Raw genomic sequence first — 16,276 nt, 5'->3', positions numbered from 1 at the left:
TAAAATAAGCTTTAAATGCATAATTTCTCCCAACACGGGGAGGGGACCGCAGGATTCTCAACAAATCAAACACCGATCTAAATTCTGAAAGAAAATCTTATCCAAAAGTATATTAATTAGGGGTACCTGGCTGGCTCAGTCAGTACAGCATGTGACTCTACATCTTGGGGTAGTGAGTTCAAACTGCACGTTGGGTATAGAGATTACTTAAAAATAAAATCTTTAAATATATATACAAATTCGTTTAAGTTTACTTAGAGAGAGAGAGCATGCTCAAGTATGCATGAGTGGAGGAGGGGCAAAGGGAGAGGGGGAGGTGGAGGGAGGGAGGGAGGCGGAGGGGGAGAGGGAGAGGGAGAGGGAGAGGGAGAGGGAGAGAGAGAGAGAGAGAGAGAGAGAGAGAGAATCCCAAGCAGGCTCCTTGTTGTCGGTGCGGAGCCCAATGCAGGGCTCAAACTCACAAACCATGAGATCATGACCTGAGCCAGACACTTAACTGACTGAGCCACCCAGGCGCCCCTATATATATAAGAATTAGAACTTTGATGTTGAGGAAATGAAACCCCTACTGTATAGGCAAAAACTTCTAGACCATCATAATGTGTAGCTGTTTCAGTGACATTTATTTAAAATTTATTCTTTTACATACTTTAACCTGCAGTAACCTAGTATTCCAGGATATATATTTGTAAATATATATTATAAACATAACTCTCCTTACAGTGCCTATTTCACTTCTTTGCAGTAAATTACTTGAAATTTACTTGAAATTACTTGAAATTCAGGACTATCACCAGCAGTTTCCTGCTTCCCTTTCAGCGAAAACTTATTTTCCAAGCAATCATTGCCATAATCCTCAAAGAGGACTACAGACAAGTCATTTAAAAAACATGACTGAGGGGCGCCTGGGTGGCTCAGTCGGTTGGGCATCCGACTTCGGCTCAGGTCATGATCTCGCGGTCCGTGAGTTCGAGCCCCGCGTTGGGCCCTGTGCTGACAGCTCAGAGCCTGGAGCCTGTTTCAGATTCTGTGTCTCCCTCTCTCTCTGCCCCTCCCCCATTCATGCTCTCTGTCTCAAAAATGAATAAACGTTAAAAAAAAATTAAAAAAAAAAAAAAAAAACGACTGATATTTCAAGCTTTGCAATGTATTTACAGCCTAAGGATGATGTTTAAGCCCTCAGTAAAACAATCCCACCAAGTTCTCCCAAGTGAGTTGTATTTAAAAAGTCACAAACAGATCCTAAAGAATGAGAAGAAAATAAAGAATGAGAAGAAAAAGATGAACTATCTGACATCAGAGGAAAATAAGCTCTCTAGTCACATAAGACTTACGTAAAAAAAGAAGTTAATAGATTTTATGTATTCATGAAATACAGTTCTGTACATGAAAAAGCCATAAACAATGTTGAGACAGCTGATGAAAGGTAGAAAAATCACAAAATAAAAGGTTAATATCCTTAGATACAAGACTTTTCATAAGTCACTGTGAAAATAAAGATTTTAGTAGAAGAAGAGGCAAAAAGACAATGAATTGGCAATTCAAAAACAGAAGAAGAAATACAAAGGATCAACGAACAAGAAAAAAACATGTCAAACTTCACAAAGACCAAATAAATGCAAACACACACAATTTATCTAGGAAAGGAGTAAAAATGTATTCCTGAACCCCTTACATACTGCTGACAAGAATAGTTGTTACAGTCCCTGTCAATGCATAACAAAAACCTTGAATATGTCTGGAAACAACTCTACTTCTAGACCCTTATTCTAAGCAAACTTAACATAGATGAGGGCAACACACATACACACACACACTTATAAATGTACACTTGTGTGCAAGAAATACTTAAATGTCCTAAAAATGTGGTAATGGTTTAATGATTTTCTACTTATACCATAAAATTTCGGAGAACCATCAAAAATTACATAACAAATGATCAGAATATAGTAAGTGAAAAAGGCAAGTAATTAAATCACATATACTACGAGCCAAGTTTTTATTTATATATATATACACACACATGAACACACACACACAGAGAACAATTACTAGAAAGGTATATATCAAAACATTAACAGTCAATCTCTTTGGGACGGTAAAATTACAAGTGGGTTTTCTTCATTCTGCTTTACTAGGTCTTCCAAGATTTCTACAATAACTGTGTTATCACTTTTGTAGTTAGGAAAGTGTTTAGGGATTATAAAGCACTATTAAAAAAAAAAATATGCAGCCAAAGAATAATTCTTAAAAAGCTGAGCTGACAGGGTTGAACACCACTATTCTTATTTGTTTGCAGTCATGACTACACAGGTATATACAATTGTCAAAGCTTATCAAAATGTTGGTTTAAGATCTGAGCATCTTATAAGTCAATTATACATCATTTTTCTAAATTTAGATATAATTCTTTAAATACTACCTTTAACCCCCCCCCAAAATAAATAAAAAATAAAATAATAAACAAACAAATATTATCTTTAACCCGAAAAAAAAAAAGTTGAGGTGAAAACTTCTGGTAAGAAAGGACCAAGGTGGCAGTCACATTCCTAGCCTTATGTGCGCTGCTGAAGAAGGATTGTCTGAAGCCCTTCATAAACTTCAGAATTTTCTTTCTGCTGTCATAAATGGCAGCTTCCCAGAGGCTGAAACTATTTGTTTGATAGATGGAGAACTCTATTTACCCAGTCCTTAGGCTGGAAATTTCTCCTTAGCCCGGGGATACCATATATTAGAATTCCAGGATGCAATAGAATACTTCATTTATAGATGACATTCATTCATTCACCCAACAAATATTTATTTAGTACTTACTATGGGCTGGTTATACCCTCTACTACAGTCTGAAGCTTACTACTGACTTAAGGATTAAAAAATGCATGTCCTTCTTGTAAGTAGAAAATGATAGAGGAAAAACTTATTTGGATGAAGCCTACCTGAGAATATACTAAGAAAAGAAACGACAGAACAGAGTTACACGTGAACAACCTACCTGTTTCTTGAAATAACCAATTGCATATTCATCTGCATATGTGAGAAAGTTCAGGATGTCATGCTTTATATGATATTCTTTCAAGTGATTCATCAGGTGTGTTCCATAGCCCTATGTGAAAGTTAGTACACAAACATATTAGGTTCTGGAGAAAGGACATTCCTACAAATTCACTGGGAAATGTTGGCAAATTTAGGAGTTGGTACTTTGATACATGTTACCAACATAGACTAACATCCGTTCTCGCATTTCTCAACTTTGAAGACGACCTACAAAACCAAAAAATTCAAAATCCTTGAACTGAGATATAATCAACATTTAAAAATAAAAGCTTCTGATTCTTTGAAAAAAACACACCAAAGCTGCAAGCGGCTAGTTCAAACCTAAAGAGTGATGGCTGAATATTAATAAAGCAGTTTGGGGACTAAATATTCTGATTTCTGCTTATCTTTAAAGTATTTGAGAACCTGAGATGCAAACAGCAATGTAAATGAAAACTGCTAGGGGCGCCTGGGTGGTTCAGTTGGTTAAGCATCCAACTTCAGCTCAGGTCACGAGCTCATGGTTTGTGAGTTCGAGCCCTGTATCAGGCTCTCTGTTGTCAGCTCGGAAGTCCCCTTCAGATTCCGTCTCCCTCTCTCTGCTCCTCTCCTACTCATGCTCTCTCTCTCTTTCTCAAAAATAAACATTAAAAAAAAAAAAGTGCTAATCTTTACTAGAATACTAACCCAAGTGTTTCCTGTATGTATACAAATCAGCAACCCTTCCAAAGAAATGTAATCATATCACATAGACAGGGTTTTCATCTTTGTCTTATCAGGCCTTTCCAAACAAGGTCTAAGAAACCCAGGATCTCTGAGAGAGTCAGAAGACATAAGAAGTAAACTAAAGACAGTGAACAATACTGAATAAATTAATGATTGAAATACGAAAAAAAAATGCAAGTATCAGGTTTTTCAGTCATATACAAAGCTTAGACAAAATCTATACATTTAAAGTGACTGTTTTAGAACTTCATTAAAAGAGGGAAAAGTAAATCCAAGCATCCAGACACAAATACCCTCACATAAATATTTTAGAATTTGGTGACACACTTTTCTAAAGAACTCAAATGTGCTTACTCACGGAAATTTAGTTGCACAGGGGGAGAAGGATCTTTGAAGTCATTTGATCTAATTCTCTATCCCATGTGACGCTAGAAGGCTTCTGCCATCTATCCTGAAAAGGCGAGCTGTTAGAACCCCGCCAGGATAGGGGGATCACTTGGCCCTTACATAGGTCAGTTCATTTTCAGATATTGTTATGGTTGGGAAGTTCTTCCTAAAGTTTACCCGAGATCTGACCCTTTCTTATTTCTACTTATTGACCTTAGTTCTACTCTTAGAGTAACAAAGGATCATTCTTGCTCGTAATAACTCTTCAAGCCCTTCGAGACTATACTCTCTCATGCCCATCCCTACCTCCCAAACCCCATGTGAAATACCATTGAGGTTTTAGTCCTTCCTTAAAAGGCATGACTGGAAGACCCCTTATTAATCTAATCATTGTCTTTAGGGCTTTCTCCTGTATATCCATGCTCTTCTAAAGCAGAGATCCCCGGACCAAGCATAATAATTAGGGGATGGTCTGCCCAGTGAATAGGATAATAGTATTACCACCTGATTTTTCCAGAAATTATTCTTCCGTTGATGTTACCCAAAGGACATCTTAGCTTTCCACAAACATATCCCAATACTGAAATATTGTGACTTTCAATAAAACTTCGATAAAAAGAGGAATGAAATGTCTCTTCCCTTGAGGAGAAGATGGTAAAATGGGGAAGATAAACCCATAAATACAAAATAACACTATAGAGCTGTGCTGTTCAATATGGTAGCTCATAGCCACATGTGGCTTTTGAGCAACTGAAATGTGACTAGCTGAAACTGAGATGTACTAGAGTGTGTAAAATACACATCAGGGAAAAAAAGCTCAGTAACAGCTTACCCTTATTACATGTTGAAATGACAATATTTTGGACATGTTAGGTTAAATAAAAAATACAAAATTAATTGCACCTGTTTCTTTTTACTCTTTTAAATATGGCTACTCAAAAATTTAAAATTATGTATGTGGTGGGGCGCCTGGGTGGCTCAGTCAGTTGAGCGTCTGACTTCAGCTCAGGTTGTAATCTCACTGTTCGTGGGTTCGAGCCCCACATCGGGCTCTGTGCTGACAGCTCAGAGCCTGGAGCTTGCTTCTGATTCTGTGTCTCTCTCTCTCTCTCTCTCTCTGCCCCTCCACTGCTCACGCTGTCTCTGTCTCTCAAAAATAAATAAATGTAAAAAAAATTTTTTTTAATTATGTATGTGGCTTGCATTTGAGGCTCAAAGTATATTTCTATTGTGTAGCATCGGTATAGAATCATGTATTTGTACCTATAATAAAGAAAAAGGCTGTATGGTATTTAAGAGGGGGAAGGAGGAAGGTACATAAGGAAAAGAACCTGTTTAAGCTAGGCCTTAAAAGAGTTTGTCAAATGGAAAGCAAGGTAAGAGGATGGAATGGAAATGTAAACGTAAAGAAAAACAAACTTATATAAAAGTATTATAAAGAAATATTGGAAAGTTGGTTTATAACATAGGGGTACAAAAAGGCTTCCTAAAAAAAATGTAAAATGCAAAAGTATAAAGGAAAGAACAGATTAAGTAGATTACTTCAAATTTTAAAACTCCTTAAAGATATTATGAGCAATTGAAGATACCATAAACAAAACACAAATGACAACTGACAGCACAGTTGTAAGACATATTACAAAGATTTAACATCTTCTATGGGATCAGTACAAAAAAAAAGAAAGACAGGGGTGGCCTGGGTGGCTCAGTCGGTTAAGCATCCAACTCTTGGTTTTGGCTCAGGTCATGATCTGGTGGTTTGTGAGCTCGACACCCACATCAGGCTCTGCACTGACAATGTAGAGCCTGCTTGGGATCCTCTCTACCTCCCTCTCTCTCTGAACTTCCCCTGCTCTCATTCTGTCTCAAAATAAATAAACTTTAAAAAGAAAAAGAAAAATGGTCAAAGCACAGGAACAAGTCATAGGTATCACCAAAAAAAATAAATCCCGACGTTCAACTTCAGTAGTAATTAGAGCACTCCATCGGGAAATGCAACATACTGTCACTCAAGAGTATGTCACCATCTCTAAGGTTGATGGTATCCAGTGTCAGTAAAGACAGGGGAAATGGTACTCTGCAAAACCATTTACACTGGTAAAAATGTAAATTGGTAAGCCCATTGAGAAGGGCAATCTAGAAATATTTTTTTTTTTTTACTTCAGACAGGCCATACTCAATTCTGTGTAATTCCACTTCTCAGCGTCAAGAAAAACATTTCCAAAAAGAGCACTGTTTGTGAAAGAAAACATCTGTAAATAAACATAACTGTCTTCTTTTTTAAAAATTTTTAATGTTTATTTATTTTGAGAGAGTGGGGGAGGGACAGAGAGAGCAAAACAGAGCACAGAGCCCGACGTGGGGCTCAAACTCACAAACTGTAAGATCATGACCTGAGCCGAAGTCGGATGCTTAACTGACTGAGCCACTCAGGTGCCCCAAACATAAATGTCTTCAATAGAGAATATTATATAAATTATGTTGCTTCCACATTATTAAATACTATAGAAAGAAAATAGCTTTATATCAGCACTAATAGAAATTTCTGCAATGATGGAAATGTTCTTTATCTATGCTATCCAATATGGTAGCTGTCAGTCACATGTGGCTATTGAGTACTTGTGTGACTGAGGAACTGAATTTTAAATTTTATTTAATTTTAATTGATCTAGCTATAGGTTTAAATAAGCACATATATGCACTAAAGTTGAAAGAGCTCTAAGACATTATGAAAAGTGTTTATGTCAACAGCAACAAAACACATAGCCGCTCTTATAAACAGGTACATTTCCCTGCACGTAAATCAGTAAAGAAGCATCTGGAAGGTTGCACATGAAGTTGAGAATAGCGGGATGGCAGGGGGAAGGGGGAGTGGGATTTTTGCTTTACCTAAAAGTGTGTTTATATATGATCTATGTAATTAAAAATTATGTTTAAAGAAAAATTAAAAGAAAACTAGAAAAAAGAAAAGGTAGGCTAGTTGGAGGGAACTGCATGGGCATAGAAATAGCAATATTTAGGAATTCATAAGAAATGCATCTTCTGACAAAACTCACTTTAACATAGATAAAGTTGATGGAAGAAAGCGAGGCTTTTGTTACAAGGGGTTAATAGGCCATAAACTTTTTAAGCTTTGCCCACAATCCAATAATTTTCCTCAAGAAGAACAGTAATGGTTCTTTTGTAAATAGCTTCTCAAAACCCACATAAGATATTGTTCATCACTGGCCACTTATTTGTCACCTTGCCAAATAAATTTTCCAGATTCCAATCGCTTAAGAGTAAGGGTTGTATCTTTTAACTTGAATCCTGTCTAGTACTGTGACTGGCAGTAGAGGTAAAACATTTCCTTGATTAGCTTAAATGTTTCCTTGGCAGGCAATTAGCAATATTAAACCACTATATACAAATGTTTAGATTTTCACCTAGAACTTTCTCCCTTTATTGGTCCACCTTTATTGTTAACTATCACCAAAGGTTTTATTTACTTATTTTTTTAAATTTGAGTTTCTGATACTTTATTTTTTCTTTCTTTTTTTTTTTTTTTTAATTTTTTAATGTTTATTATTGAGAGACAAGAAGACACAGAGCTCATGAGCAGGGGAGGGGCAGAGAGAGAGAGAGGGAGAGACAGAATCTGAAGCAGGCTCCAGGCTCTGAGCTGTCAGCACAAGCCTGACGTGGGGCTCGAACTCACAAACGTGAGATCATGACCTGAGCCAAAGTCGGACGCCCAGCCAACTGAGCCACCCAGGTGCACCAAAGGTTTTCTTTTCTAAATCCATCTAGCAACCTCAGTGTTTATTTAAATATTAAGATATATAAATATTAGCTCCATAACTTTAAGCGTGCATGATGACAAATCCAAATAGTTCTGAGATGACAAGATAATTCTAAAACCAGGTGACGAGCTTCAAGTAAAATCTCAAATGTTATCTTGCGTGTGCTCTGAGTGAGATAAAGCCACATACAAATCTTATTTCCTCATTCTCAGGAATTTATATGCAAGCTGGATTCTCTAAAACGAGAGGAGGCAAATTTGACAGTATCATTTAGCCAAGATTTTTAACATATTAAATAGAAATCTAAAACCTCCACTTATGAACTTGAGGTTTTTTCCACATAGGTGCCACCAACACTTGCTTTTATCAAACTTCCCCATTTATCAAGACTAATCTTCATTTTCTAGAACTACAGTTTCAAGTCATTTACAAAAAGTGGCTTTTTCTAGTTCCTCCTACTGGGTTTGTAATATTTGGCCACCTGCCTGCAAGTCTTTAGAAAATTACATGGTTTGGGAAAAAAATAAACTGCCCTTCTGGGAAGTAATAACACAGAGTATCCAATTCATATTAAATACCTTTAGTTTTCCTCTGGTGGCCCTAAAAGCGTCCACGTCACCCTCAATCAACCTCTCCAAACAAGGTGCTTGGTGTAAGTTTTCTCTGCAAACAAAAACTTTGCAATCTTTTTCTGAAATCATAAACTAAGGACATGTTTCCAGTTCCCTCTCCCTATGAAAAGCCAAACAAATTTTGCTTTTAAGTACGTCTCTAAACTCTGCATACTTGAAATTGTTTCCCACTTTGGCGAGCAGAAACTAAAAAATGATACGCACAGCAACAGCACCATCTAAAGACACGCTGTCAGAATTCCTTGGAAAAAGTGCGAGACGTCAGTTTTGAGCCAGTTTGGGCTCTCACCTTCCCCAGTCAGAATGACAGATGTATGACTGATGAATTTTGTTTATCCTTTGCTGCTCAGTACTATGAGTCAAAGACAAAAAGCCCCACTTGTGCTTCGTGAGAAGAAATCAGCAGCTATCATGGGCTCTGTGACCAGAGTAAAGCCATTGATGAAAACCAAAGTACCCACAGCACTGGCTGTAGCCCTCAATCAGAGAATGATTCCTACCAGTGACTTACTGCTGGTTTTTGTAAACGGCATTGCTTCTTTGCAGCTAGAGCAAGCAACAGTGTCCCTAGACCTGCACTGCCCGATATGGGAGCACTGGCCACATGTGCCCAGGGAGCACCTGAAATGTAGCTAGTCCAAATGGGGACGTGTTCTAAGTGTAAAACACATCCTAGGTTCCAGAGAGTTAGTACAAAACAAAGAATATAAAATGTCTCATTAGTGATTCTCTGTGACATCGAGTACAGTGACACCTCTTTGGGTAGTGGGTAAAATAAAATACGTTGTTAAAATTAAATTTGCCGTTCAGGCTCTGCTCTGTGAGCTTGGAATTCTCTCTCTCCCCTCTCTCTCTGCTCCTCCCATGCTTGTGTGATCTCTATCTCTATCTCTCTCAGAATAAATAAACATTTAAAAATAATGAAATAGAAAAGAAAAGAGAAAAGAAAAGAAAAGAGAAAAGGAAAGAGAAAAGAAAAGAAAAGAAAAGAAAAAAAAAGAAAAGAAAAAAAAAGAAAAGAAAAAAAAAGAAAAGAAATTTTGCCAGGGTGCCTGGATGACTCTGTCCGTTGAACATCCACCTCTTTTTTTTTTTTTAATTTTTTTTTTAACGTTTATTTTTGAGACAGAGAGAGACAGAGCATGAACAGGGGAGGGTCAGAGAGAGAGGGAGACACAGAATCCGAAACAGGCTCCAGGTTCTGAGCTGGCAGCACAGAGCCCAACGCGGGGCTCGAACCCCAGACTGTGAGATCATGGCCTGAGCCGAAGTCGGATGCTTAACCAACTGAGCCACCCAGGCGCCCGAACATCCATGTCTTGATTTCGGCTCAGGTCATGATCTCACGGTTTGTGAGAGGGAGTCCTGTGTTGGGCTCTCTGCTGACAGCGGGGAGCTTGCTTGGGATTCTCTCTCCCTCTCTCTCTGTTCCTCTCCCACGGGCACTTGCGCTCTCTCTCTCTAAATAAAAACTTAAAAAAACGAAAATTTAATTAAGAAAAGAAAATTAATTTTGCCCGTTTCCTTTTCTTTCAATGTAGCTACTCGAAAACTTAAAATTACATGCATGGCTCACATTTGCACACTGCATCATATTTCACTGGACAACGTTGCCTCAGACATTCCAGTCATTTTTTTTAGCAGATATCTAATCCTGAGTTAATTGTCTTCCCACTATTTGCCCTAGTTTTGCATGATAGTTTTTAGGGTTCCCAAAATACCAAATGAATAATAAAAACACATTTCCTGGTTCCATATTCCTAAAAGCAGCAGCAGAATAGAACAAGACATACACTAGATCTGAGGTCTTTCTGACAACAGAGTCTACAGTTTATTCCAGTCAGACTGCAACACCAAATGCAGTTTCAAGGTAACAGCCTCGCTCCTGGGGAGGAAAGAACCAATGCCAAGGCCAAGTGGGAAGGTAAATGAGCCACACACACAGACAGACACACACAGGTAGGCATGCACACGCACATGCGTGCACACACCCCGCATTCCAAACCCAGCATGAATACTTCTAAAACACAGACCTAAATTTCTTCAAATTTTTCATGACTTCCCTTCTAGAATTTCTTTAGCCCTTGACTGGTTTTAGAGACAAAGCCATAAGACATCTTCCTTAAGCGTAAGCCACCTAAATCATGTAGCCCACGCCACATCCTTTCTGGTGGTTCAGCATTACCAACTGTGTGTGTGTGTGCCTGTGCGTGTGGAAATTAACAATGAACAGTGAGATTTCTTTTCAAACCTCCCTTCAGTTGCCATAGACTGTACTTCAGTTGCATTTGGGGCTGTGTGGGGTCCTTGTTCCTTGCCCCAGGTCCAAACCATTGGGAGAAGACCTATTGGGATATGGAACCATCTACTCTTGTCACACACATACACAGACACCTGCAGCCAGAAAACTCTTCTCGGAAAGTCCTGAACTCCATTTTAGACATTCTGCAGACATGATACAGAGACAGACCTTGCCAAGCTCCACAACTTTAGGGAGAAGCACTGCATTCGGTTTTTCTTCTAACACCTTGGGTTACCCTTACCTTGACTTGCTCATTTGAGGTTACAGCACAGAAAACAATCTCTGTGAATCCTTGGGATGGGAACATACGGAAACAGATACCACCGATGACACGGCCATCTTTAATTAGGGCAAGGGTTTTGTGTTTCCTGAAAGAATAAGATTATGGCAAAGTTTTACCTATTTTGGTTATATAAAAATACTTTTTGGGGTGTGCCTTATGAACCAACCAGGATAGGAGGGGAGTGGTTTTCTGGAGTTTCTATGGCTGCTTCCTTTATCTAACCACTATCTTGGCAGAACATTCTTTTATTTTTATTTTCATTTTTATTTAATACAGAATGTTTCAAGAATCTGCATGTCATCCTAGCTCAGGGGCCATGCTAATCTTCTCTGTATCGTTCCAATTTTAGTGTATGAGCTGCTGAAGCCAGCACAGAACATTCTCAATGTGGACTCTAGAGTAAGCTTGCCTGCACAAGACTTCATTCATCCAAAAAAATGTCAGCCACCTACGAAGGGCCTGAGGTTTACAAATAAAGGACAAAGTATGTGTGGAGGTGCTCACCGGGACTGGAATGGTGCTACACTCAATGCCAAGGGTCCCAAATTGAGGGTTCAGAGGGAAGGCACAGTCGTGGACAAATGTGGCACATGTTTCTGAAGAGTTTACTCTTACTCAAAAATATTACAGAAACATGATGGAAGAGAATACAAATCCACATGCACGGTTCATCAAAACCTGCACTGTAGCATCTCTTCAGAACTTCCAAAATGTCACACTGAATGGTCACATGCAGGGATCACAGTCCACATAGGCTGTGGGGCTATATGCGTTAAAATACATTCAATTAGAGACCTTTAGGTTTTCTGTTGTTGGGGTTTTACTTAAAGCAACAGATTTTCAAATGTACCTGTCTGATACCTCAGGAATCTTCCCATAGTTAAGACCCAGCAACAGTGGTACCTGTTAAGATACCAAAATCAAGCATGTTTTTGGCTATGAAAAAAGTGGGACCCTTCTTGGTGTTAATACTTCACTACTGTAATGAATGAAGCACAGGATAGTCACCAGCCACTCAAAGTAGAAACCTTCGTTATTATTAACAAAAAAATGTATGAATTGTTGAACAATTAATCTTACTGCTTTTAAGCATGGCACTTAGCCTGATGGAGCTCTGTATTCCCTGGCACGACAAGAGGCAGCTGGATTCAGTGACCCTGGCTGACTTCTAGTATCTGAGTGGTTCCTCCTTCATTTAAAAAGGAAATAAGAAAGAAAGAAGAGCCAGGCAGTCGAGCACCACTTACGGGTCAAAGACAAGCCGTGTGATATACTCTTTGGGCATCCGGGGCAGCTGGTGGGAGAACACATTCTGGAGACCGACTAGCCACATCAGAATCTTCTTGTTGGGTTTCTGGTTCAGGGAATTGCCGACCACGTGAAATTCAATCACACCCCTGCGCTCCTCCAGCCTCGCTGCCTCATCCCTGGCTGAATGTGCTGACAGTAAATTGGTCTGCAATGTGGGAGACAAGAGAAATCAGGCAGAGCTCTTCTCTTAAGACAATGGAGATGGGATCTCTCAATGTTTCTCTTACTTGTTCTAATAAGATGCTCATTTGTGGATTTTCAGGGACCCAAACAACATATACAAGTTACGAAAACAAAACAGAAAAGGGAGACAAAACATTTTGAGAGATTACAGTATTATATGTGTACATGCACATTTATTGTAGATTAGGAGTCATCAAACCTTCCTGCAAAGGGCCAGATCGAAAAATAGAAGGTCTCGGTGGCAACTAGTCAACACTGTTGCCACACAGACATACACACACATGAATGGGCGTAGTAGTGTTCCAATAAAACAGTAATTAAAAGCAGAGGGAGAGCAGACCAGATTTGGCCTGTGTGCTACTCTTTGGTCTAGAGGAATCCCATCTGGCTGAACTTTGTAGGACCCTCAGGATGACAGACCCCCCCCAAATTCTCACTGCAGTCCCGACAGCGGCAGTCACGTTTACAGTGTCAGCACCTCTTTTTGGAAGATAGTTTTCTTTCCAGAGGGTCATCTGTTGACCCACTCCACCACAGCTGGTGGCACAATCCTGTGCTGGCACTTCATGCTCCCCATTCTATTTAATCCACCCAGGGATGTGCAGGTAAATGTTCAACAAATAGCTCCCGGGGAAGAACAGCCCCAAATGGTAGCACTTGCTCATCCCATTGGTCTACAGCTGGCTGCCCAGGTGACCAGGTTCCACTGTGGTCAACTTCAAGCTAACACTGCGTTTAACAACCAGCTCACAAAATTCCTGAAAATTTAACAACTGCCTTGTGCACGCCTATACCAGCCAACTCCAGTTCACTATCAAATCCACCCAACAAATCTGTTAATGTGTGACCACATCCACACGTCACAGCTGAAAAACCGAGCTGAACTAATCTGCGAAGGTACTAACTCCTTGAAAGACAAGTACAGAAAAGGTACTACAGTCTTAGATTCCCAGGACTGGATATATCTAACAAGAAATGAGAAGAATAATCTTACAATGAGATCTTTCTCTTAAAACATTCCTGTTCTCTGAATTATCCTCAATACTATCAAACAAATATCTAAGGACACATGACAAATTAAAAATGGATGGAGCAGAGCCACGTTAAAAAAATTTTACAAGATATTGTATAAGATAATCTCCAAGACATCTCTTCATTTCCTGGAAGCTGTCACAAATGTCTTAAACTGCCCTGCCCGTGGATGCAATGTAATGGGATAACAGCAAAATTTTTACCAAAAATGCTTTACTTGAATCGAATCATGAATAAATAGACAAATCCAAAAGGGGTCATTATGGAAAACTAGGGAGCAGGATTCTTCAAAATGGAACTGCCATTTAAAAAAAACAAAAAATGGACTGGGGAACTGTTCTAGATTAAAAGAGACTAAAGAGATGAAGAGAAAGAACTAAATGCCATTCATGATCCCTGGCTGATCCTTGAACAACAGCAACAAATGTTATAAAGGACATAATATGGTTATATGGGGAATTCAGATATGGGCTCTCTATACATTAGGCCAAGGGTCAGACTGTCTTATAAAGGGGCCAGGTAACAAGTAGCTTAGGCTTTGTAGGTCCTACACCAGCTGTCTTAATTATTCAAATCTGCTCTTGTAGTGCAAGGCAGACATAGACAACATGTTTAAATTATACTTTATTTACAAAAACAGCCAGTGGGCTAGATTTGGCCTGTAGGCTGTAGTTTGCCAATCCATATATTAAAAAATGTTTTGACCTGGCTAAATTTTCTGAGTGGTAGCTACACTGTGGTAATGTAAAGGAATAGTCTTTATCTTAAGAAATACAGGTAAAAATAGGGGTGAAATGTTGTGACACCTATATTTAATTCTGAAATGGTTCCAAATGGTTCACAGGAGAGAGAGACAGAGGAAATGCAAATGTGGCATGTCAACAATTGGTGAATCTAAATAAAGAAACTAGGGGGGGTGGGGGGGGGGGCACCTGAGTGGCTCACTTGGTTAACTCTTGATTTTGGCTCAAGTCATGGTCTCACAGTTCGTGAGTTTGAGCCCTGCATCGGACTCTGCTCTGACAGCACGGAGCCTGCTTGGGATTCTCGCTCTGCCTCTCCCCTCTCGTGTTCTCTTTCTCTGTCTCTCAAATAAATAAACTTAATTAAAAAAAATTCAATTGGAAAAAACTATGAATCTCCATCACGAAATTTTTATAACATTTGTCAGGATTTAAGTTTTTCAAGTTAAAGAGCTGAGGGAGGTGGGAACACCTTCAGCTGTGTGAGATTATTAGCATATTTCTCTGTGGTGTGATATCCACCCAGGGGCACCACCTCTCCAGCAGCTTTTCTTGCCCTCCACACCTTGACCACCTGGTTGAATGTAAACCAGGGTAGCATAACATGCTATCTCTCAGTGATACCACCCCCACCTGCAACAGTTGGAGACAGAAAAGGGCTACCAGCTGGCTGCTCTGGTTTACCCTGCTGACCTCTGGTCCAAGCATTGCTGCAGGGTCCGTGATGGTAGACATAACCTCGTCAATTAATTCCATTGGAATATCCCCCATAACCCGGGGTTTCTTGGCCTCCTCCAAGGCATGAGAGTCATTCATTTTCCTCTTTTCTCCTGTGATGATCAAAACAAAAGGGCAAACAATGGGTGATCGTAAATACAAAGCAGATAATATGTGACAACTAATCCAACTAATTTTCTATTAACATTGATGGGCATGGAAGTCAACTCTCCATTTACCCAGGAAGGGGTGGCTGTGGAAGATGGGAAAGAGAAGGGAGGAGGTCCCAATAATCACCAACCACAGATACATTCAGAATATTTTCTACTTTCTATGATAATTTTTTAACTTGCTATATGAGTTATGTGTTCATTTGCAAATGCAAGGGGTGATTTCAGTTATCACTGGTTATTAATCTCTAAATTTAGTCCCTTTGTGGCCAAAGAACATGGTTCATATGATAACAAAACATCAAAAATTTCTGAAACTTACTTTAGAACCTAAAATATGACCAATTAATTGTAAATGTGTATTGTCTTCTTGAAAGTAAAGTGTATTGTATGATTTTTAGGAGTAATGATCTCTGTATATCCATTAGAGTAAGCTTACTGATTATGTTTTCAGAGTTTCTGTATCTTTTTTGATAGCTTTGTCCGTTTGAACTATGAATTACTCAGAGATGTTGCTTCAAGCCTTCAACTATTGGTTGATTGGGTTGTTTCTCTTTCCAGTTCTGGAAATTTCTTTTATGATGTATGCATGCGTGTATATGTATAGGTACGTGTATATTATGTATGACTATATATATTTGACCTATACTAATGAAATGTTTATTTTGCTAGTGAATTTAATTTTTTCATTATAAAATAACCCTCTTGGGGCACCCAGGTGGCTCAATCAGTTAAGGTTCCGACTCTTGGTTTGGGCTGAGGTCATGATCTCATGGTTTCATGAGTTCAATCCCCACATCAGGCTCCGTGCTGACAGGGTGGAGCCTGCTGGGGATTCTCTCTCTCCCTCTCTCTCTTTCTGCCCCTCCCCCACTTGTGCTGTCTCTGTCTCTCTCAAAATAAATAAACTTTAAATAAATAAATGAATCCCTCTTTATCTCTCACAATACTTTTTTGCCATAAAATGATACCCCA

At 39.0% G+C, this 16,276-nt stretch overlaps 1 protein-coding gene and 1 non-coding gene across 2 annotated transcripts in view; both read right to left on the bottom strand.

Moving 5' to 3' along the window:
• Positions 1 to 16,276, bottom strand: part of KAT2B (lysine acetyltransferase 2B) — a 127,061-nt gene that overhangs the window by 17,489 nt on the left and 93,296 nt on the right. Inside the window, exons 12-15 of the mRNA XM_049629219.1 lie at positions 15,108 to 15,244; positions 12,393 to 12,601; positions 11,104 to 11,230; positions 2,993 to 3,103 (exon numbers count right to left, since the gene is read on the bottom strand). Coding sequence (XP_049485176.1) covers positions 2,993 to 3,103; positions 11,104 to 11,230; positions 12,393 to 12,601; positions 15,108 to 15,244 — 584 coding nt within the window. The remainder of the gene's footprint in view (positions 1 to 2,992; positions 3,104 to 11,103; positions 11,231 to 12,392; positions 12,602 to 15,107; positions 15,245 to 16,276) is intronic.
• Positions 11,412 to 11,518, bottom strand: LOC125922166 (U6 spliceosomal RNA). Its single transcript, XR_007457603.1, has one exon. It is a non-coding gene; the product is annotated as a U6 spliceosomal RNA (small nuclear RNA).

Source organism: Panthera uncia, chromosome C2, assembly GCF_023721935.1.
Source record: "Panthera uncia isolate 11264 chromosome C2, Puncia_PCG_1.0, whole genome shotgun sequence".
NCBI lineage: Eukaryota > Metazoa > Chordata > Mammalia > Carnivora > Felidae > Panthera > Panthera uncia.
Note: the sequence above shows the minus strand (reverse complement) of the source record. Positions and strands in the feature narration are given on the sequence as shown.